Source organism: Haematobia irritans, chromosome 1 (assembly GCF_050003625.1).
Source record: "Haematobia irritans isolate KBUSLIRL chromosome 1, ASM5000362v1, whole genome shotgun sequence".
In the NCBI taxonomy this organism is placed as follows: Eukaryota; Metazoa; Arthropoda; class Insecta; order Diptera; family Muscidae; genus Haematobia; species Haematobia irritans.
Genome location: NC_134397.1, coordinates 260,147,671 through 260,173,327, shown reverse-complemented (window position 1 = coordinate 260,173,327; position 25,657 = coordinate 260,147,671). Strand labels below are relative to the sequence as shown.

General features: G+C 29.7%; 2 protein-coding genes across 2 annotated transcripts in view; both read left to right on the top strand.

The window, feature by feature from the left end:
* Past1 (putative achaete scute target 1) overlaps window positions 1-2,013 on the top strand; it is an 80,417-nt gene extending 78,404 nt beyond the window's left edge. Inside the window, exon 3 of the mRNA XM_075290969.1 lies at window positions 22-2,013. Coding sequence (XP_075147084.1) covers window positions 22-224 — 203 coding nt within the window. The 3' untranslated portion in view covers window positions 225-2,013. The remainder of the gene's footprint in view (window positions 1-21) is intronic.
* A 10,492-nt stretch (window positions 2,014-12,505) lies between these two features.
* Window positions 12,506-25,179, top strand: LOC142221284 (serine protease grass-like). The gene is made up of 6 exons (XM_075290951.1): window positions 12,506-12,664; window positions 12,747-12,919; window positions 23,835-24,039; window positions 24,101-24,322; window positions 24,411-24,506; window positions 24,797-25,179. Exons 1-6 carry the CDS (start codon window positions 12,601-12,603, stop codon window positions 25,117-25,119), a joined length of 1,083 nt encoding a protein of 360 aa, XP_075147066.1. The 5' UTR covers window positions 12,506-12,600; the 3' UTR covers window positions 25,120-25,179.
* Window positions 25,180-25,657: the final 478 nt, after the last annotated feature.

Sequence of the window (25,657 nt, the reverse complement as noted above, 5' to 3'; positions counted from 1 at the left end):
TATCGCTTGTTTTTTTTACAGCTGCCAAACAAGAACTCATCAAATCGAAATTGCCAAATTCAGTGCTTAGTAAAATCTGGAAATTATCTGATGTCGATGGTGATGGTTTCCTTGATTCCGATGAATTTGCTTTGGCCTTACATTTAATCAATGTCAAATTGGAGGGCAATGAATTACCAAATGTATTGCCTGATCATTTAGTGCCACCATCAAAACGCTGCTAATGTTCGAAATTACAAAGGCCGCAAATCATAGAAAGGATAATAATGGTGGTGTATTGTTGTAATATCAATTTCATTCATTATATTCTTCTAAATCACCACCCACACACACATACACACGCATATATACACATACAGCGGAATTTTCTTCATGTTACTTTGTTGATTTTCTATCTTAATTTCAAATGTTTTGTGTGTTTGTTTTTTTGCACAAAATCCTTCTTCTTCTAGCCTTTGAACATGGAAATTGCATGCATTTGTTTTGTTTGAAGGAAGGAAACTTAAAAAAAAAGAGAATAAATCTTAAAAACTTATGGATTCGGAAAAGTAGCCAAACGGAAAAGAGGGGGATTTGGGATTTTATATCCAAAATGTAGAGAGAGTAAAGGTAAAAAAAATCCAAATTTTAAAAATGTTTCAAATACGAGTTTTCACTTTTTCAAATTTCGACTTTCAAAAACCAAATATTTCTATATTTTTATTTCGAAAGAAATTTTCTTTGGAATTTTTGGAAAGTCGTATTTAATTTTTGTTATTTCCGGGGTTGACTTTTTAAAATTTTTTTAAAGCCTAATGTTTCAAGATTTGTTCATTGCTTCGAATGGACAATTTTAAAAACAATGGAGATATCAATAATTCGTTTGGAATATTAAAAAATTTGGCTACTTTAGAATTTGGTTTTTGATAAGAGAAAAACGGATAGTTCAAATCTCTGCCTTCAAAAACGAATATATTTTAGAATTTTTTGATTTTTGAAAAAAATCCTACCTCGAAATAAAATCGTGGCTACATTTGCTAGATGGACATATTTTTGTCCTTTTAAAGCTTGGCCAATATTTCAAAACACAATATGTATGTGATTATGTAAAAGTGTACATAAATCCCTAAGTATACAAAGTCCAAGTTATAAGCAAAAATTATTATTTTTTAATATATACATACATATATATTTTTAAAAAAATATTTTTTCTGTGTTCCACTCCGTTTTTTCTTTAACAAACAAAAATCACTAAGTTTGTGTGCATTTTTAGGGAAAAATTACAATAAAATAATATAAACAATATAATAATATTTATATATGGATAAAGTTTATATTTGCAAAATAGAAGCTGTTCAACAGAAAGTTTACAAAACTTTTTTTACATAAATAATTGTGTGCGGAAAAAAATAATAATAGTAATATACATATATAAAATATTTGAAATAATGTGTTATATGAAAAATTAAAACAAAAACCTTTGGCATTTTTGTAAACTAAACAACAAAAAAGAAATACTTTGTAATATTTATTAGTAGTTTTTTGTTTTTGTAAAGATAACCAAACAATCCCATCACTATGTATGTAAAGAAGAAATAAAATTTAAAATGAAAATTCAAAATTGTTTTAGATTATGCAAATAAATATTCTTTCGTATAATTGGAACAAAAAGTATATATATGAAACATATATGTATATTGTAGTATGTGCAATTTATAGCTTCTTTTCTCCCCTCCCTCCCTACAAAGTTGTTATGATCCCCTTCTATTTTACACTATACTGCTGTCTGTCATATCATGTTGGTATTTCTACAACCCTGCCCCCAAAACGTTTTCTTATAAAATATAGTTTCATACAATTGTATTTTGCCTTAACATATTTAATTTCTTATATTAATTTTAGTGAAATACTTATTTAAAATTATATTCAGCCAGAAAAAGAAAAAATTATAAATGAAACGAATTATGTGTACTATTTTTTTTTTCAAAAATAAATATTTTTTGTAAAAATAAAATAATGTGAATTAAAATCCAATTTATTTAAGAGTAATTAATATGCAAAATGGTAAGCAAGGGATATATTCTGAGTGGGAGATGTCCATTGGCTTTTATTTCCATGGAGAATTGTATTATGAGGTGTTCCTCTTTGATCTGAGGACAGGGATGATAAATAGCATTCTTAAAATTGTACTGAAACAGCTTCCAAAAAGCAAATTTTTACGCCAGAAGGTTTCAATCAAAGTTTCAATCAAGACCTTTTCTTTTTGCTTATATAAGAGGTACGCCATGATAAAATGGTAAGTATGTCAGCTTGTAATACAGACTGTCATTTTTCATTGGCGTATTTCCCTCAAATAACGGTTAAGGACCGAAAATGGGAACGAATTACTGTTTGATTCTTTCCATTGTGGAAATTATCTGTTAGTAATTTACACTTTGTGGAATTTTTTTGAAACAAGGAAACATAGAATATTAGGTTAGGTTACACACAAAAAATTTTTTTTCTGATTCAATCACGAAATTAATTGATCCAATTAATTTTTTAATTGAAATGTCTTCAATCACGAAAATTATAGTATCAATCACAGTTTTAATTGGGCATAGAAAAAATTCTTGATTAAAAAATTAATTGATTTCATTGCCAAATTTCAATTAATTTTTTAATTGATTCAATTAAACATTTAATTGATGTTGATTGCACAACTCAATTAATTTATTAATTAAAAAAAGGTAACTATTTTCAATTACATTCTGAATTGGCTTAGAATTTTTATTTGGATTAACAATTGATTGTTTGAAAAAAAATTTTAATTAAAAATTTAAAAAAAAATTTCATCATCATCATAAACTCACTTAGTCTTCCGAATTTGATTAAAAGTTAATTGTATCAATTAACTTTTTAATTAAAAATGTTCAATCATTGACTTAATTAACTTAATGTTTCTATCTTGATTAAAAAGTTAATTGTACCAATTAATTCATTAATTGAAAAAAATTTCAACTTCAATTAACTTTTTAATTGGAAATATTTTGGTGATATTTTTTTCTGTGTAGGTGGCAGTCCGATGTATCAGGCTCACTTAGACTATTCAGTCCATTGTGATACCACATTGGTGAACTTCTCTCTTATCACTGAGTGCTGCCCTATTCCATGTTAAGCTCAATGACAAGTGACCTCCTTTTTATAGCCGAGTCCGAACGGCGTTCCACATTGCAATGGAACCACTTAGAGAAGCTTTGAAACCCTCAGAAATGTCACCAGCATTACTGAGGTGGGATAATCCACCGTTGAAAAACTTTTTGGAATTCGGTCGAAGCAGGAATCGATCCCAACACCTTGTGTATGCAAGGCGGGCATGCTAACCATTGCACCACGGTGGCTCCCAACATAGAATATTAAAAAAAAATTGAAGTGAAAAAAGGAAAAACAATTGACTTCAATTAGAGAAATTGGCTGACAAGAAAAAAAAAGGAAACAATCTTTTAAAATTTATACAATAAAGAAATAGAAACTTTATAATACTAAATTTCATGAAGGTTAGAAACAAATTCTTGTCAAAATCTTGAAGACGATAATGTGGAACAACAAGCACGGTTGCCACTGGAGACAAAAAAAAAAACAAATTTGGAGAATTTTTTACCAAAAAAACTATGAAACAAAAAAATCGTATTCTGTCAAAATTGTATTTCTATTGAATATTTTGATACATTTTTATACCCTCCACCATAGGATGGGGGTATATTAACTTTGTCATTCCGTTTGTAACACATCGAAATATTGCTCTAAGACCCCATAAAGTATATATATTCTGGGTCGTGGTGAAATTCTGAGTCGATCTGAGCATGTCCGTCCGTCTGTTGAAATCACGCTAACTTCCGAACGAAACAAGCTATCGACTTGAAACTTGGCACAAGTAGTTGTTATTGATGTAGGTCGGATGGTATTGCAATTTGGCTTGCCGAGCCTCTAAGAGAAGCAAATTTCATCCGATCCGCCTGAAATTTGGTTCATGGTGTTGGTATATGGTCTCTAACAACCATGCAAAAATTCGTTCACATCGGTCCATAATTATATATAGCCCCCATATAAACCGATCCCCAGATTTGGTTTGCCGAGCCTCTAAGAGAAGCAAATTTCATCCGATCCGGTTGGTACATGGTGTCAGCATATGATCTCTAACAACCATGCAAAAATTGGTCTAAATAGGTCCATAATTATATATAGCCCCCATATAAACCGACGCCCAGATTTGACCTCCGGAGCCTCGTGGAAGAGCAAAATTCAACCGATTTGGTTGAAATTTGGTACGCGGTGTTAATATATGGCCTCAAACACCCATGCAAAAATTGGTCGAAATCGGTCCATAATTATATATAGCCCCCATATAAACCGAACCCCAGATTTGACATCCGGAGCCCCTTGGAAGAGCAAAATTCATCCGATCTGGTTGAAATTTGGTACGTGGTGGTAGTATATGATATTTAACAACCATGCCAAAAGTGGTCCATATCAATCCATAATCATATATAGCCCCCATATAAACCGATCCTGAGATTTGGTTTTGGAGCCTCTTGGAGGAGCAAATTTCATCCGAGTCAGTTGAAATTTGGTACATTGTGCTAGTATATGGCCGTTACCAACCATGCCTAACTAGGTCCATATCGGTCTATAGTTATATATAGCCCTCAGATAAATCGATCCCCAATCACACAAAAATTGGTCCATAATTGTATATAGCCCCCATATACGCGACCCCCATATTCCAATTCCGGCTCTCTACCACGTATGGACTAACTCACAATTTACAAAACGGTGTTAAGAAGTTTTAAGATACCACAACCCAAGTAATTCGATTGTGGATGACAGTCTTTCGTATAAGTTTCTACGCAATCCATGGTGGAGGGTACATAAGCTTCGGCCTGGCCGAACTTACGGCCATATATACTTGTACAATTTTGTTAAAATTATTTCTATAAATTTTTTTTTCAAAATTTTATTTCTATAGAAAATCTTGTCAAAATTTTTTTCTATAGAAAATTTTGTCAAAACTTTGTTTCTATAGAAAATTTTGTCAAAATTTTATTTATATAGAAAATTTTCATACATTTTTTTCTATTGCAATTTAGTCAAAATGTTATTTCTATAGAAAATGTTGACAATTTTATTTCTATAGAAAATTTTTTCAAAAGTTTATTTCTATAGAAAATTTTGCCAAAAATTTTATTTCTATAGAAAATTTTGTCAAAATTTTATTTCTATAGAAAAATTTGTCAACATTTTATCTCTAAAGAAATTTTTATCAAAATTTTAATTCTATAGAAAGCTTGGTCAAAATTTTATTTTATTTTATTTCATTTCTGTTCTGTTTGATTTCAGTTTAAAACCATGCGTTGACTAAACTACAAGAGTAGTTTAACCAACAGAGTAAAAGTGTATTTGTAAAATTTACTTGGGCAAAGCCCTATAGATGGCCGTTTCGGAATTACTAAGTAGGTATGAGGACTGTTGTAATTCCGAAACGGCCGCCCATCCAACCATCTTGCAGTCTATAGGTTAGGTTAAGTGGCAGCCCGATGTATCAGGCTCACTTAGACTATGCAGTACATTGTGATACCACATTGGTGAACTTCTCTCTTATCACTGAGTTCTGCCCGATTCCATGTTAAGCTCAATGACAAGGGACCTCCTTTTTATAGCCGAGTCCGAACGACGTTCCACATTGCAGTGAAACCACTTAGAGAAGATTTGAAACCCTCAGAAATGTCACCAGCATTACTGACGTGGGATAATCCACTGCTGAAAAACTTTTTTTTGGTGTTCGGTCGAAGCAGGAATCGAACCCACGACCTTGTGTATGCAAGGCGGGCATGCTAACCATTGCACCACGGTGGCTCCCCTGCATTCTATAGGGCTTTGCCCAAATAAATTTGAATAAATATCGATAAAAAATGTTATTTCTTTAGAAATAAAAAAATCTATAGAAAATTTTATTTCTATAGAAATGTTTATAAAAATTTTATTTTTTTTTTGTTAAATTTTGTCAAAATTTCATTCTATAGAAAATTTTGTCAAGATGTTATTTCTATGGAAAATTTTGTCAAAATGTTATTTCTATGGAAAATTTTGTCAAAATTTTATTTTTAAATTTTTTTTTTTCAAAATTGTATTTATATAGAAAATTTTGTGAAAGTTTTATTTCTAAAGAAAAGTTGGCCAAAGTTTTATTTCTAAAGAAAATTTGGAAATTCTATAGGGCTTTGCCCAAATAAATTTGACAAACATTCTTTTCCTCTGTTTATTAAGCTACACTTGTAGTTTAGTCAATGTATGGTTTTAAGCTGAAATCAAAAAAACAACAACAAATTTTATTTCTATAGAAAATTTTGTCAAAATTTTATTTATATAGAAAATTTTCTCAAAATTTTATTACCAAAGAAAATTTTTTATATCTATAGAACTTTTTTTTATTTCTATAGAACATTTCTTTATCTGTAGAAATAAAATTTTGTCAACATTCTATTCCTATGGAAATTTTGTGAAGTACCTCTTAGATGGGGTGCCGCCGTACTTATTTTGCTCAAATTGTACCAAAAAAAAAAAGTACAAAAGTTTCAACTCTCACCCTATCGGAGTACACACACGAAAAATATTTTTCGTCGTTAATCACGAAATTAATTGAAATGTCCTCAATCACAGAAATGATAGTATCAATTAAAAAATTAATTGAAAGTCGATTAAAAAATTAATTGACACTATAAGTTTTTGTGAATGATTTTTGTTTCAATTAAAAAATTTGTTGAATCAATTAAATTTTTAATTGAATATTTTTTAAAATTCAATACTTTAATTGGAAAACTTTTTGGTGAGATTTTTTTCTGTGTATAGACAGAAAAAATTGTACATTTGTTATTATCGCAGGCTTTACATCTACACTCAAAACAAAGTTTACTTGGATCCAATGATTTTGGCCTTCCTTTAAGGATTTTGATTCCGAGCCGAAGATGCGGCTTCTTTAAAATAAAGACATTTTTAGAGGGACCTCCCTGGCTTCAAATCTAGGATCGATAAAATTAAATTTGGATACAGATCTCTTCCATCGATTTATTATTCTCTGTTTGCGATATATTAATAAAGTATTCATGTGCAAACAAATTCCAGTTTCAAAATCCAAATTACGCCAAGTACTTCAAAGTAAAAACTGTTTTCTTAATGGTAAAAAAATTAAACCAAGGATGCAAATCCTTAAAATAAGTCTTAGCCTATATTTGAAACATTTTTATATTAAATTTAAATATTCATTATGTCAGTTGAGTTAAAGACGATTTCTTTAAATTAAAAGGAACATTTTTAAGGAACATTTGCCTTACTTCAATTTCAAGATTTGTGTGCTAAATTTAATGAAAAAAATGTTGCGTAAATTGCGAATCCTAAAATTTAAGATGCATAATCTTCCATATTAGGTCAATATTTTTTCAGTGTACGATCAATAAAATTAAATTTATGATACATATCTCATTTATAGAATCTGCATTCTTTTTTTGCGTGATATGAATAAAGCTATTCACAAACAAATGCCAGTTTAAAAATCCAAATTGTAACGAATACTTCAAAGTAAAAAATGTTTTCTTAATACAAAAAAAAAAAAAACTTTAAACTAAAGCTGCTAAATCCTCAAAATAATTCTTAACCTATATTTAAAGCGTTTTTGTCTTAAATCTAAAAATTCAATATTTCACTTCATTTAAAGGTGATTTCTTTAAATCAAAACTGTGTTTCTTTACTTTAAGGAAAATCTTCCTTAGTTCAAAGACATACGACTTTAATGGAGGAACGCATATTTTCAAAATTTGTGTTATAAATTTAATAAAACAAATATTGAAGCAAAGTTAATTTAATTAAAGATCATTATTTTAAAGAAGTTGGTCCTTAATATTTTGTAAATTGTGCATCCTATACTTTACGTTGCGTAATCTTTAAGTTCACGTAAAATATTTAATTGTAAATTTAAGATTTTTTGGATAATACATTTTTATCTTTCACATTCAAATTGAACGATAAATTGTATGGTGTGGCTCCCCAAAGAGGTGAAATACTTATCAAAGACATGAATTTAATTACTACATACAAAGACGTCACTTTCGATGGGCGTTCAAAGAAGTGGTATGTAAAAATCTCTTTTCGACCATTTCCAATGTAGGAAAATTTGATTTTCGGCATAAAAAAGGTTGACTTTTTTTTAAAATTTCGATCACCGATAAGTATTTTAAAGTTAGTGCTAATCAGTGATATTTGTTCTTTCCACAGTATAATACAATATTTTTCTCCCAAAAATTATTTTGTACGCTGAAAAGTAATCCAAATAAGGATGACGTTTTTTCTTATCTATTAGAGAAAAACAGCTGATTGTAAACAAACATTTTATTTACATACGGTTTTAATACATTGTAGCTAAATTCCACTCAACCATTTTGTTGTTTAAGAATCAACTCAAACTCGTTTTGAGATAGTGATTCAACCTTCTCTTAAGTTGCTTTTAATGATATTAAAAATTAAACTATGAGTACAGCGATAAGAAATGTTGTACACTCAAAAAAAGTGAACGCACCATGGAAGAGATTGAAGATTTATTTAAAAAAAAATTGAATATTTTATTTATAGAAATATGCTACAAATAAATTAACAATTTTTGACAAATTGAAGAAAATTTATTAAAACGAATATTTTTACATGTGCTGTTTAAGAAAATGCCATATTTTAAAGGAAAAAAATGTTAAAATGTCTTTAGTGCTATAGATATTAAAAGAAAGGCACAATTAACCTAAATTTGAATTTTTTAGAAATTTATGAACACAATTTTATTCAAAAGTACTATTTGAGAAAATATGAACTATACGAATATTCTATAGAACTAAAATTTTTACAAAAGTTTCTATAGAAATAAAATTTTGGTAAAATATTCTATAGAACTACAATTTTTACAAAATTTTATATAGAAATGAAATTTTGACAAAAGTTTATATAGAACTAAAATTTTGTTAAAATTTTCTACAGAAATAAAAGCTTTACAAATTTTTTTTGTAGAAATAAAATTTTGACAAAATTTTTTATAGAAATAAAATTTTGACAAAATTTTCTATAGAAACATTTTGACAAAATGTTCTATGGAAATAAAATTTTGACAAAATTTTCTATAGAATTAAAATTTTGACAAAATTTTTTATAGAAATAAAATTTTGATAAAATTTTCTATAGAAACAAAATTTTCACAAAATTTTCTATAGAAATACAATTTTGACAAAATTTTCTTTAGAAATAAAATTTTCACAAAATTTTCTATAGAAATAAAATTTAGAAAAAATTTTCTATAGAAATAACATTTTGAGAAAATTTTCTATAAAAAGAAAATTTTGACAAAATTTTCTTTAGAAATAAAATTTTGACTAAATTTTTTATAGATATGAAATTTTGACAAAATTTTCTATAGAAATAAAATTTTGACAAAATTTTCTATAAAAAAAATAAATTTGACAAAATTTTCTATAGAAATTAAAATTTGACAAAATTTTCTATAGAAATAAAATTGTGACAAAATTCTCAATAGAAGAAAAAAACTAAATTTGACAAAATTTTCTATAGAAATAAAATTTTGACAAAATTTTCTATAGAAATAAAATTTTGACAAAATTTTCTATAGAAATAAAATTTTGACAAAATTTTCTATAGAAATAAAATTTTGACAAAATTTTCTATAGAAATAAAATTTTGACAAAATTTTCTTTAGAAATACAATTTTTACAAAATTTTCTTTAGAAATAAAATTTTCATAAAATTTTCTATAGAAATAAAATTTTGAAAAAATTTTCTATAGAAAAAAATTTTGACAAAATTTTCTTTAGAAATAACATTTTGACAAAATTTTCTATAGAAATAAAATTTTGACAAAATTTTCTTTAGAAATAAAATTTTGACTAAATTTTTTATAGACATGAAATTTTGACAAAATTTTCTATAGAAAAAAATTTTGACAAAATTTTCTTTAGAAATAACATTTTGACAAAATTTTCTATAGAAAGAAATTTTTGACAAAATTGTCTTTAGAAGCTACACTTGTAGTTTAGTCAATGTATGGTTTTAAGCTGCAATAAAAACAACAACAATGCTTAAAGAACAAAACCAACAATAACAAAACAAAAATAAATGGAAAAAGAAGAGGAAGCGCGCTCAAAATAAACCCAGCCAATTGAATTCAAATCGATGATTTGACAGTGGCATAGGAAACGAGATATGTTTGTTTTGAATTTATTTTGGCATAAACCGGCTATCATACAAAACCTTTTTTCGGGAGGTTCAAGTGTGGTTCATTGATGGGTTTAATGAACTGCCTGAATTTATTCTGATAATTGGTTGATAGTTTTGCTGCAAGTAGAGGATGCTGATGAGGAATGTGGTAATTCCGAAACGTGTGTCCATCCAACCATCTTGCAGTCTATAGGGCTTTGCCCAAAAAAATTAGACAAACATTATTTTCCTCTGTTGGTTAAGCTACACTTGTAGTTTAGCCAATGTATGGTTTTAAGCTGCAATAAAAACAACAACAACAAATAAAATTTTGACAAAATTTTCTATAGAAAAATTTTATCAAAAAGTGTTCTATGGAAACAAAATGTTGACAAAATTTTCTATAGAATTAAAATTTTGACAAAATTTTTTTATAGAAATTAAATCTTGACAAAATTTTCTTTAGAAATACAATTTTCACAAAATTTTCTTTAGAAATAAATTTTTCATAAAATTTTCTATAGAAATAAAATTTTGAAAAAATTTTCTATAGAAAAAATTTTGACAAAATTTTCTTTAGAAATAACATTTTGACAAAATTTTCTATAGAAAGAAAATTTTGACAAAATTTTCTATAGAAAGAAAATTTTGACAAAATTTTCTTTAGAAATAAAATTTTGACTAAATTTTGTATAGACATGAAATTTTGACAAAATTTTCTATAGAAATAAAATTTTGACAAATTTTCTATAGAAAGAAAATTTTGACAAAAATTTTTTTAGAAATAAAATTTTGAGAAAATTTTCTGTAGAAAGAAAATTTTGACAAAAGTTTCTATAGAAATAAAATGTTGACAAAAGTTTCTATAGAAATAAAATTTTCACAAAATGTTCATAAAATTTTCTATAGAAATAAAATTTTGACAAAATTTTCTATAGTAATAAAATTTTGACAATAGTTTCCATAGAACTAAAATCTTGACAAAAGTTTCTATAGAACTAAAATTTTGACAAAAGTTTCTATAGAACTAAAATTTTGACAAAATTTTCTATAGAAATAAAATTTTAACAAAATTTCCTATAGAAATAAAATTTTCACAAAATTTTCTTTAGAAATAAAGTTTTGACAATATTTTCTATAGAAATAAAATTTTCACAAAATTTTCTTTAGAAATAAATTTTTCATAAAATTGTCTATAGAAATAAAATTTTGACAAAATTTTCTATAGAAAAAAAAATTTGACAAAATTTTCTATAGAAATAAAATTTTGACAAAATTTTCTATAGAAATAAAATTTTGACAAAATTTTCTATAGAAATAAAATTTTGACAAAATTTTCTATAGAATGAAAATAAATTTTTGACAAAATTTTCTATACAAAATAAACTTTTGACAAAACTGACAAAACAAATAGAATTTTGACAAATTTTTCTAAAGAAATAATATTTTGACAAAATTTTCTACAGAAATAAAATTTTCTATAAAAATAAAATTTTGACAAAATTTTCTATGGAAATATAGAAGTAAAATTTTAACAAGATTTTTTCTGAATTAAGTTTCGACCAAATTTTATATAGAAATAAAATGTTCGCAAAAATTTTTATAGAACTAAAATTTTGAGAAAATTTTCTATAGAAATGAAATTTTGACTGAATTCTCTATAGAAAAAAATAAATTTGACAAAATTTTCTATAGAAATAAAATGTTGACAAAAGTTTCTATAGAACTAAAATTTTGACCAAATTTTCGATAGAAATAAAATTTTCACAAAATTCTCGATAGAAATAAAATGTTGACAAAATTTTCTATAGAAATAGAATTTTGACAAAATGTTCTAAAGAAATAAAATTTTGGCAAAATTTTCTACAGAAATAGAATTTTGACAAAATTTTCTATAGAAATAAAATTTTGACAAAATTTTCAATGGAAATAAAATTTTGACAAATTTTTCTATAGAAGTAAAATTTTAACAAGATTTTTTGTAGAATTAAGTTTCGACAAAATTTTATATAGAAATAAAATGTTCTATAGAAATAAAGTTTTGACAAAATTTTCTGTAGAATTGAAATTTCATGTCCTTAAATAATCATGTCCTTGCATAATCAATAGTTTTTCAGTGTATTATTGAATTTATGATTTTTTTTGACATCTTTCAATAATATTACGAAGCATTTACTGTCAGTGTAGGAGAATAATCTGAGAAAGTTTATAATATGTGTATTCCAGATTCTCCAAGATGATCCCAAAATGCAGTCTTCAATTGTTAAGTTGTTTAGTCGTTGTTTGAGCGTTATCGGCAAACGTTCAATAGATTCGCTTTGTATTTAAAGGAATGAACAAAATATGTTCACGAAAGGCCTTATCATCATAGGCTTCTCCCTGTTGTTTGGTCAAACAATAAAGGGGCGTAAGTGAAAGCAAAGTAACGAAACACATAAGTCAAATAAAAAATTAATAAAAATATAATTTTTATGGATTTCATTCATTAGAGTATGAAAGTGAATGCAAATTGCCAAATGGTCAAAATGGTCTATGTATGCCGGTTAAATCGTGTAAACCCATTATAGATACCCTGAATAGAGCCGTTTCGGAAAATCGGAAAGCGACTCGGGAGGAATTGCAACAATTGCAACAGCTTCATTGCGGAACATTTGAAAATGTGGTAAGAGAAAATATGTTGGTCAAGTTGACAAAGTGTTGAATTGTGTTTATGGATGGTGCTTCAGTATGACATTGTTTATAAAATTTATTTTTAGATTTTAAATTGATAATATGCCATTGATCTTTAGAGATTACGTAATTGGCATATATTGGTAGGAAGGTATTTACATGCTGGCAATTAAATACTATCGATTTGGTCAAGTTAAGTTATTAATACGAAAAAGTATGTGGTGTAAATGTTAAGGTTTAGCTTTTGCTTCACCCATAGAAAAATGCAACAGTTGGTTGGTGTTTCCTCAAAAAGCAGTAAAAGCAATGATTTAATCTGAAAAAAATGTTGTGTGCAACAGAAATGAAAATTTGGGCATATTTTAGAAAATTTATATACTCGTTTTTGTATTGTAAATTGTATTACACATTAAAAATTAAAAAATTGAAGGTAAAAAATGAATTTAAAATTACCAAAACTGTCTTTAAAGGCATACTATGTTCAAGATTGGCGCATTGTTGGTAAATTTTAGAAATTTTATGAAATTCTGAACAATTCGTGTGGGAGACACGAATTTGTGCAAAATTAGCATTTTATTAGTTAACTTAACTAAAAAATAATTTTTAAAGTCAAGGAAACTTTCTCAAAACATAATAATTCCATGAACTAAAATAGAATGAAATTGGCTTTAGTGTCATATAGGGTTCACCTTTTTTTTAATGTAACAAATTGTAAATTTTTTTTAAGTTTTAAATGTTACTCAAAACACACAAAAACATTTTTTTTCACGAATCACGAAAATTATAGTATCAATCACAGTTTTAATTGGAAATTAAAAAAATACTTGATTGAAAAATTAATTGATTTCATTAGCAAATTTCAATTAATTATACCCTTCACCACTACTGTGGTACAGGGTATAATAAGTTTGTGCATTTGTATGTAACACCAAGAAATAGTTTTCATAGACCAATCTTTTAGTATACCGATCGGCTTAGAATTAAATTCTGAGTCGATTTAGCGATGTCCGTCTGTCTGTCTGTCTGTCTGTCTGTCCGTCCGTCTGTCTGTATATGTAATTTTGTGCACAAAGTACAGCTCGCAATTTAAGTCCGATCGTCCGCAAATTTGGCATAGGGCCGTTTCTTGGGACAGAGACAATCGCTATTGGTTTTGGAAAAAATCGGTTCAGATTTAGATATAGCTGCCATATATATTTATCACCGATGTGGTCATAGTTAGCGTGTTTATCAACCGATTTTCTTGAAATATCGTACATCCAAATATTTTATGAATCTCGAAAATCTTGCAAAATATCAGCCAAATCGGTTCAGATTTAGATATAGCTCCCATATATATCTTTCGTCCGATTTAGACTCATATGACCACAGAGGCCAAAGTTTACTACCGATCTTCGTGAAATTTTGCACAGAGGGTAGCTTTGACAGTCTACCAATGCTTGGTAAATTTGATTGAAATCGGTTCAAATTTAGATATAGCTCCCATATATATCTTTCGTCCGATTTGAACTTATATGGCCACAAAAGCCAGAGTTTTGCCGTAATTTGCTTCAAATTTTGCACAAGGGGTACGTTTAATAGTATCGTTAAGTGTGTAAAATTTTGTTAAAATCGGTTCAGATTTAGATATAGCTCACATATATATCTTTCGCCCGATTTGGACTTATATGGTCTCAAAAGCCACTCTGGGAGCTATATAAAAGTTTGCATTTCCAGATACAAATATTTTTAATGGAGACAATTTTATGTACTTCTACAAAATCTCTAGAATTAAAATTTAAATCGGCTAACGCCCTGGGATGAAACACAATGTTAGTAAAAAATATGGGAAATATGAACCGAGAGAAATTTTAATGCAATTGTACAAAAGAGATTTATGGTTTTTCAGGCGATACATATGTATTCGAGATATAGGACAATTAGAGTAATATTTACAATTTTTGCTACTCAGCAGTGGCGATTTTACAAGGATTGGTTAGATCTCGCCAAGATATGTGATCAAGTGTGGGTTGTGATATATTATTTGGTCTAGTTGGGTGACTTGGAGCATTATTTAAAACTCATCCGTTCTGTGGAAATTTTGGCATTGCAGTGTGTAGGATATGGCTATGATATGGGAAAATCATCACAGAATTTTGTGTAAAGTGTGAGAATTTTGGCCATATTTGTATTTTCTGAGGAAACTATCCAGTCAATTGTAGGAAAATACCATTGAAAATGGGTCTAAAATATGAAACAGTCTACCATATTTCCCCAACTCTGGTGTACGTATATATGGGAGCTATATACAATCTGAACCAATTTTGACTAAATTTGACATGCATAGTTAGAATAATAATTCTGCTATCTATGCGAAATTTCACGTAAATGGGAGTATAACTTTGGCCCCCTGGTCATATGAGTGCAAATCGGACGTGAGATATATATGGGAGCCATATCTAAATCTGAACCGATTTCAACCAAATTTGCCACAATTACCTATACTACTAAACGTACTCCTTGTGCGAAATTTGAAGCAAATCACGGCAAAACCCTGGATTTTGAGGCCATATAAGTTCAAATCGGACGAAATATATATATATGGGAGCTATATCTAAATCTGAATCGATTTTGACCATATTTGACACATACAATAGTATCGTTAAAAGTACCGCTTGTGCAAAATTTGAAGCAAATCACGGCAAAACTCTGGCTTTTGTGGCCATATAAGTTCAAATCGGACGAAAGATATATATGGGAGCTATATCTAAATTTGAACCGATTTCAATCAAATTTACCAAGCATTGGTAGAATGTCAATTCTACTCTCTCTGCAAAATTTCACGAAAATCGGTAGTAAACTTTGGCCTCTGTTGCCATATGAGTCTAAATCGAACGAAAGATATATATGGGAGCTATATCTAAATCTGAACCGATTTGGCTGATATTTTGCAAGTTTTTCGAGACTCATAAAAATGCGGATGTATGGAATTTTAAGAAAATCGGTTGATAAACACGCCAATTATGACCAGATCGGGGATAAATATATATGACAGCTATATCTAAATCTGAACCGATTTTTTCCAAAATCAATAGCGATTGTCTTTATTCCAAAAAACGACGCTATGCAAAATTTGAGGACGATCAGGCTTAAACTGCGAGCTGTACTTTGCACACAAAATTACATATACAGACAGACAGACGGACATCGCTAAATCGACTCAGAATTTAATTCTAAGACGATCGGGAATTTAATTCTAAGACGGAATTTAATTCTAAGACTTCTTGGCGTTACATACAAATGTATTATTCCTTGTTCAAAAGTATATAAATTTGTCAATGAAGTCGTTTTGTCCTTGTAGTTAAGTGATTCGACATAAAAATGGGTATTTTCAGAATAAGTCACGTATGCATCGGCAGCTAAATCGCTCTAGAATGGAATGTCCACAAAGATTACGGCTTGTAGTTCTACATTATTGTCTTCAAAACTTCGACATGAATTTGGTTTCAACCTTCATGAAATTTGGTATTACTAAGTTTAGTCTTTTTCTCCTCAGCAAAATTGGAAGTTGTTGCCGAGGGACAACTTTTAAACCACTCCCAAAACTGTCCTCCCACAGATTTTCTTTTTTTAACTACAAACACCCTCCAAAAAAATCGCTTCTGTAATATATACCCCAAACACATTTTGCTTCAAGCATATATATTTTCAGGATTGGTCCAAACAAAATATTGTTTGTATTGTTCAAACATATTATGTTTCACCTTACGGCATACACTGGTAGTAAGAAAATTTAATGCAATTTTTTTTATGTGGATATATTTTTGAGGCGCCAATTGGTTACTTCCATTATTGTATTTAGAGCATACTCTCCAAACACATATATGTTTATAGGCTATTTCTAAATTAATACATGCTTGCATCTAAGCATATTATATTTACAAACATTTTATGTCCCAAACATAATATGTTCTAACATATTAACATATATGTCCCAAACATGTTATGTTAGTTTATGACCATTATATGCTTGCACTTAAAAATATTGTGTTAAAAAATTTGAGTTCCAAACATATAATTTTTACACCCAAATAACAGGTTGGCTGATAAGTCCCCGGTCTGACACATAGATGGCGTCGCTAGTATTAAATGCATATTATTTTTATATAGTACCAACCTTCAAATGATTAGTGTCAAAATTTGACGTCTGTAAGTGAATTATGTTAGTTTGTGTGATAGAGCGTCTTTTGTGAAGCAACTTTTGTTATTGTAAAAAAATGGAAAAAAAGGAATTTCGTGTTTTGATAAAATACTGTTTTCTGAATGATTTTCCGGACTCTGCCCCAGGGAAATCAACAATAATTGATTGTTATGCAAAATTCAAGCGTGGTGAAATGAGCACGGATGATTCTGATGAACGCAGTGGACGCCCGAAAGAGGTGGTTACCGACGAAACATGGCTGCATCACTACACTCCTGAGTCCAATCGACAGTCGGCTGAGTGGGCAGCGACCGCTGAACCGTCTCCGAAGCGTGGAAAGACTCAAAAGTCCGCTGGCAAAGTAATGGCCTCTGTTTTTTTGGGATGCGCATGGTATAATTTTTATCGATTATCTTGAGAAGGGAAAAACCATCAACAGTGACTATTAAATGGCGTTATTGGAGCGTTTGAAGGTCGAAATCGCGGCAAAACGACCCCATATGAAGAAGAAAAAAGTGTTGTTCCACCAAGACAACGCACCGTGCCACAAGTCATTGAGAACGATGGCAAAAATTCATGAATTGGGCTTCGAATTGCTTCCCCACCCACCGTTTTCTCTAGATCTGGCCCCCAGCGACTTTTTCTTGTTCAAGAAAAAATGTGGCTGCAATGAAGAGGTGATCGCCGAAACTAAGGCCTATTTTGAGGCAAACCGAAGGAGTACTAAAATGGTATCAAAAAATTGGAAGTTCGTTATAATCGTTGTATCGCTCTTGAAGAGAACTATGTTGAATACTAAAAACGAATTTTGACAAAAAAAATGTGTTTTTCTTTGTTAGACCGGGGACTTATCAGCCAACCTGTTATATGAAAAACAGTCTTTTTCGTCCGTGCAGGAAGTTCTTTTAATTCAATTTTTAATAACTCGCTTTTTTCAGATTTTTAAGGGGTAATTTTAATTTTTATACCCTCCACCATAGGATGGGGGGTATATTAACTTTGTCATTCCGTTTGTAACCCATAAAGTATATATATTCTGGGTCATGGTGAATTTCTGAGTCGATCTGAGCATGTCCGTCCGTCTGTTGAAATCACGCTAACTTCCGAACGAAACAAGCTATCGACTTGAAGCTTGGCACAAGTAGCTGTTATTGATGTAGGTCGGATGGTATTGCAAATGGGCCATATCGGTCCACTTTTACGTATAGCCCCCATATAAACGGACCCTCAGATTTGGCTTGCGGCGCCTCTAACGGAAGTATATTTCATCCGATCCGGCTGAAATTTGGTACATGTTGTTGGTATAGGGTCTCTAACAATCATGCAAAAATTGGTCCACATCGGTCCATAATTATATATAGCCCCCATATATACCGATCTCCAGATTTGGCTTGCGAAGCCTCAAAGAGAAGCAAATTTCTTCCGATCCGGATGAAATTTAGTACATGGTGTTGGTATATGGTCTCTAACAACCATGCAAAAATTGGTCCACATCGGTCCATAATTATATATAGCCCCCATATATACCGATCTCCAGATTTGGCTTGCGGAGCCTCAAAGGGAAGCAAATTTCATGCGATCCGGCTGAAATTTTGAACATGGTGTTTGTATAGGGTTTCTAACAATCATGCAAAAATTTGTCCACATCGGTCCATAATTATATATAGCTCCCATATAAACCGATCCCCAAATTTGGCTGGCGGAGCCTCAAAAAGAAACAAATTTCATCCGATCCGCCTGAAATTTGGTACATGATGTTGGTATATGGTCTCTAACATTCATGCAAAAATTGGTCCACATCGGTTCACAATTATATATAGCCCCCATATAAACCGAACCCCAGATTTGGCTTGCGGAGCCTCTAAGAGAAGCATGTTTCATCCGATCCGGTTGAAATTCGGAACATGGTGTTAGTATATGGTCTCTAACACCCGTGCCAGAATTGGTCCATATCGGTCCATAATTATATATAGCCCCCATATAAAACGTTCTCCAGATTTGACCTCCGGAGCCTCTTGGAGGAGCAAAATTCATCCGATCCGGTTCAAATTAGGAACGTGGTGTTAGTATATGGCCGCTAACAACTATACCAAAATTGGTCCATATCGGTCTATAGTTATATATAGCCGATCTCCAATCACACAAAAATTGGTCCATATCGGTTCATAATCATGGTTGCCACTCGAGCCAAACAATAATCCACAAAAATTTTATTTCTAAAGAAAATTTTGTCAAAATTTTATTTCTATAAAAAATTTTGTTAAAATTTTATTTCTATAGAAAATTTTGTTAAAATTTCATGTCTGTAGAAAATTTTGTCAAAATTTTATTTCTGTAGAAAATTTTGTCAAAATTTTATTTCTATAGAGAATTTTGTGAAAATTTAATTTCTATAGAAAATTTTAATAACATTTTATTTCTATAGAAAATTTTATTAAAATTTTATTTCTATAGAAAATTTTGTTAAAATTTTATTTTTATAGAAAATGTTGTCAAACTCAATTATATACGTATTTAATCGATGTTTTTTGATTTAATATATACCACGTATGGACTTACATACAATTTAGAAGACGGTGTTAGGAGGTTCTAAGATACCTTGCCATCGGCAAGCGTTACCGCAACTCAAGTAATTCGATTGTGGATGGCAGTGTTTAGAAGAAGTTTCTACGCAATCCATGGTGGAGGGTACATAAGCTTCGACCTGGCCGAACTTACGGCCGTATATACTTGTTTTTGTTTCAAATGGATTAAAAACAGATGTAAAATTAATAAAATGGTACAAATTATTAAAATGTTGTCGAAAAAATGAAAAATTCCATCTAGAAAAATTGCGAATATTTGAAAATATCTGAGGTCAAACGTTTAAGACAAGCATTAGAATGAATAAAAATTATAAAAAATTATTTATTTGACAAAATAATAAATTTTTTTTCAATTCACATGCAGAACACTGAATTCGAATCACACCTTAAGAAGTGATGCAAATTCAGTGCAACTGCTGTTGAAATGGTGGTGGTGGATCCATCCTATGACAAGCCCATGTTAAATGCAGAACATTTTAACTACTTTTTTCCTTCGCTTTTTTTGCTGGGTTCTTCTATTTTTTTCCTTCGTTACTGTTTCCTTTGGCATTTATAAATCTTTACCACTACACGCAGTGGTGCCAACTGTTTTGGGCTGAAAATCGTAATTTTAAACATATTTTTCGTCAAAATCGTCAATTCATCCCAAGGAATTCGTCAAAAAATCGTCACTCATAAAACAGTTGAAAAAAAAGATTTAGGAACAAAATAATAGTTTTATTGAAACATCTGAGGCATCCATATATTGTATACACAATAAAGCTGTTATTAAAAAAGGGGTTTTATTCATTTTAGTTAGATGAATATGCCATTTAAATCTCTAAGTAAGTCATATAGTTTCCAGTTTTTTAAACGACGATTAATTGAAGTAAATTTTTAATTAATTTAAATTAATATATCGGATTGTGACCACATGTACTACATTGTTTAACAACATTTTCTTGACAGAAAAATTTCCTATTCTCCAAGCGAATTTAAATCCTTATTACTTGCTCATGTATAATTTTTGTTATTATTACTATTATCGGTAATGAATAAATAAATAAAGTGAATTTAACTAAACTGGCTTCATAGCAATCAAAATTATTTCGCTTTAAATAGTTTCTAGACAAAAGAATACCTTGCAATGTTTAAGTTTCAAAGGGATTTCGAATTTTAGGTTTATTTATATTGATTGCTTTGAAACTTCTTTCTACATTGGAGACGGCTGGGAGCAAGCTACATATAAATTGTCATATTATTGAGATCCAAAATAACATGTTTACATTACAACTTATGAAAATCGTCAACTTATAACTATATCACTTTGAAAAATCGTCAAATTGGCATAAAAACTCTTACAAGGAAACACTTGAGTCGAGCATTTTAAGAAATCGTCATCTCATAACTAAGTTGTTTAAAATCGTCGTCAAATCGTCAGAGGCCAAATTTACCATTAAAAATCGTCAAAATGACGAAAAATCGTCAGAGTTGGCACCGCTGACTACACGGTACCAGTATCACGGTTTATGGTGCAATACAAGATGTCTTGAATGACGATTGGTTCGTCAACAACAAGGACAAACACATACCACCAAACGTTCAATGGTTGCTCTCACTGGGACCAAAATTCGCTCTTCCTACAACAAGAACAACTTTCCCATTGTTTAATGTAATAGCAGAAGGAGAAGAGTGTATTCAAACATTAGAGAATAAAGAGCAGCAAGAGAATGCTAGAATAAAACTAGTTACATTGATAGATGACCATCTACGAAAAGAGAAACTAACCAAAAGAGACAAATTAGTATTAGACACAGTGGGGGAAGCAAGACAATTTCTAAAATCGAATGATGACATATTAATCCTGAGTGCAGATTAAGGGGGGAAAACGGTAGCCATGAGTAAAGATGACTATAAACAAAAAATGAGAACTATATTAGGTGATATGTGCACATACCGCCGACTTAAGCGAGATCCCACGTCAGGATTACAGATGAAGAACAATAAATTAGTGGACAAATTATTTAACATGAATATACTGAATGCGAACGAAAAATATAAATTGACAAGCAAAACTGCCACAGCTCCAAGGATATATGGTCTCCCAAAAATTCATAAAGAAGGTACACCTCTAAGACCCATTTGTTCATCCATCAATTCTCCTACATATCACGTATCAAAATATATATCAAATATATTGAAAAATCTTACGAATGACTCAAAGTACAATATAAAGGATGGAATAGAATTTAATGAAAGAATTAACAAACAAACAATAAAGGACAACGAGTTGCTAAACTCATTTGATGTGATATCCCTCTTTCCGAGTGTACCTATAAATCTAACAATAAAGACGATTAAAGAAAAATGGACTATAATACAAGAATTTACCAAAATTCCAATGGATTTATTTTTAGAAATAGTGACGCTATGCATAAAGGACTCCAGATATTTCACATATGGCGAAAAGATATTTGAACAAACCAAAGGAATGCCGATGGGATCCCCTATATCTCCCATAATCGCAGATATTATAATGGAGAAATTATTGGACGACTCAATGAACAAACTCGCAAAAAACCAAGATTTATGACTAAATATGTTGATGACATATTTTGCATCATAGATAAAGACGATTAATGTTGGATTGGTATCAAAAGAAAACTGCATCAGGAAGATTAATAAATTTTCACTCCAATCATCCTAGGCGTATTAACATTAATACTGCTACCAATTTTATTAATAGGGTTTTAAACATAAGCGACGTAAAATTTCACAAGACTAACGAGAAGGAAATACGATGGATTCTAAAACAAAATGACTTCCCCAATAACACAATCAGTAATCTCATAAAATACGTGAAAAATAAAGTAAATAAGAATCACAACAAACCAGAAGCCACATCCATGGTTTTCAAAAAGACGACATATATACCGAGGTTTTCCCAAAGATTTGAAAAATCAAATATTTACAAAAAGGAGAATTATAAATTAGCGCAAAAGTGTAACAGGACGATAAATGACTTATTTAGCAAAACTAAGGCTATGGTCACACTAGGCAAATATTTGACCACAACGAGTGTCAAACATTTTTCCAGAACCATTTTCCAAATATCTTGATACGGTTTTTGGAAAATAATCCTAACATGATGTTATATATCCAATATGAGCTAAATATCATTTCTGGTTTGGCTGTGGCGACGGATTCTATTTTGATTTCTGTCAAATATTTGCCCAGTGTGACCATAGCATAAGACCAAGATAAAAATGGAAGACAAATCGAATGTGGTATACAAAATAAAATGTGATGGGGACGAAACCAATCCATGTACAATGTCTTATGTTGGCACTACCAGGTCCAAGCTAAAAACTAGACTTTCTGCCCACAAGTCCGACCAAAAGATGAAAATCAAGCCCCTAGAACAAAAAACGGCCCTTGCAGCACATTGCACGAATACAGGACACATACCAAATTTCAAGAATGTTGAAATACTGACGACGGAAGAAAATACTAAGAGAAGATATACATTGGAGATGTTACATATAATAAACACTCCCACTGACGAACGTATGAATTACAAAACCGACACAGACCACTGTGCACAGATTTATAGAAATCCCATACAAAGGCACAAACATAAGTAGGATAGCTTTAGTTAGATATGAACTTTGCAAGGAGAAAGTCCATTACTTTGTAAAACGTAAATATGAAAAATGTTTGTTATATTTTTGTTAAAAACCATTGTTAAAGTAAATATTGTAAAATGTTTAAATTATGGTATTTTATAGATAATATCTCGCTGAAGATGATCACCGAAGGTGTATCGAAATATGCGAAATAGCAATATTTCAATAATAAAACATTGAAAAAAGCAACTACACCAGCATTTTTCATTTATCATGACCTCAAGCCAAAAAGAATCCCAATAATTATAAAATTCCAAAGGTCAACTAAGAAAACTAAACATAAATTGAAACTCATATGCTTAAATGTGATTTGTACTTAATCTAATGAGCTGTAAATAAAATAAATATCAAACAAATAAATTTTGACAGATATACTAACGGAAACTTCTTAACACTTCGTGTCAACTACCATATTTAATTTTAGAGCGTAAATTTGACAATACATCTTCAAGTTATATTTTTCATATTTCATAAAAGGTGCATGTATGCTGTTCCAAATCCGATATACAATTCAATCCCGATGGAATGGATATATTAAGGAAACAAAAATGTGGCATTATTACAACGGACAAAGTTTCGCATGGTGTTGAAGTAACTTTATCTTCTATTCCATGGATGGCATTATTGGTCTATAATGATGAACGAAATCCATATCGATGTGGAGGTTCGTTGGTAAGTGAACGTAAGTACTACTATTATAATTTAATAAATAATAAAAGAAAACAAAAACAATATTTTTATAGAATATGTGGTAACAGCAGCCCATTGTATCAAAGATAATTTGTATCAAGTTCGCTTGGGTGAACATCGTATTAGCACTGAACCGGATTGTGTAGAAAATGGAAAATATTGTGCACCTCCTGTGGAAAATGTCGCCATAGAGAAGATTATAAAACATCATGCTTATGTGAAATACTCTAACGACATTGCCTTATTGCGATTGCAACGTAAAATAGAACCACAAGGTAAGTGTTCAAGACAAAAAAAATATATATATTTAAGAAAAAAAAATATAATCATAGTCAAAAACTTGTTTAAAACTCATCTTCACAGTACATATCAAGCCTATTTGTCTACCTATATATGAGGAATTGCGGGGAAAATCACATCCGCAGTATGTCATATCAGGATGGGGTCGAACAGATACAGGTAAGCATTAAATTGAAAAGAAAATTATGTTTGCAGAAAAATTACTTTTACCGAAGGTAGAAAGTCTACTTCAGTTGATAGTAAGAAAAGGTTAAAACCCCTAAAAATTGTTACGTTGCTTATGTACAGGAAATTTTTGTGCTTACGACAATATTTTTTTTTTCATTGTACTAATTCCATTTATAAAAAAAAATATTAACAAAGTCAAATTCCAAATACACAGATTCATCTTCAAAAATTCAAAATGAAAAATGTTTCTAAACCTGCTTTTGTAATTTAAATTTTTGTAGCACCCATATCTGATGTATTAATGGCTGCCGTAATACCTCTGGTAGATCGTATGGAATGTCAAACCATTCTCAGTCGTCATCGTCTGCGTCGTCCTCTAACTTCTGGTCATATTTGTGCTGGCAATAGAAATTTAATCGATACCTGTGATGGTGATTCCGGTGGTCCCTTGGGATATAAGGATAAATACAATGGTCACATACGTTTCATATTATTCGGAGTTGTTAGTTTTGGTGTGAATTTATGCGGTAGTGGAGATGCACCTAATGTTTACACAAATGTCTCCAACTATATGCAATGGATTACAGATAATATGGTGGAATAAATATAACATGTAGTTGATTAACTTTAATAAAATAAATGGATTTCTTTTTGCAAACTTAAATTGAATTTTATTACATTATATAAAAAAGCAAAAAATGAATGATTTCATTTATTGAAATATGGAAAAATTTAATTAAAATAAAAACGTTAAGTTTAAATAATTTAATAGATTTAAAAAAGGTAGCCCAAGAGTTTTCTGCGTTATAATCACAATTGCCACTCCAGCCAAAAACAAATGTTACCAAGAAACTACCAAACAATAAAACATAGAAAATTTTGTCAAAATTTAATTTTTCCAGAAAATTTTGTCAAAATTTAATTTTTCTAGAAAATTTTGTCAAAATTTTATTTGTATAGAAGATTTTGTTAAAATTTTATTTTTATAGTAGATTTTATCGAAATCTTATTTCTATAGGAAATTCTGTCATAATTTTATTTCTATAGGAAATTTAGCCAACATTTTATTTCTATAGAAAATTTTGTCCAAAATTCATTTCTATAAAAAATTTTGTCAAAATTTTATTTCTATAGAAAATTCT

Bases quoted from the DNA above. Each gene is read 5' to 3' on its own strand.
- LOC142221284 (XM_075290951.1), top strand. From the start codon at position 12,601: ATGTTCACGAAAGGCCTTATCATCATAGGCTTCTCCCTGTTGTTTGGT. The intron at 12,665-12,746 runs GTAAGTGAAAGC...TTCATTCATTAG, and splicing joins TGGTCAAACAATAAAGGGGC to AGTATGAAAGTGAATGCAAA. The intron at 12,920-23,834 runs GTAAGAGAAAAT...ATTTCATAAAAG, and splicing joins GCGGAACATTTGAAAATGTG to GTGCATGTATGCTGTTCCAA.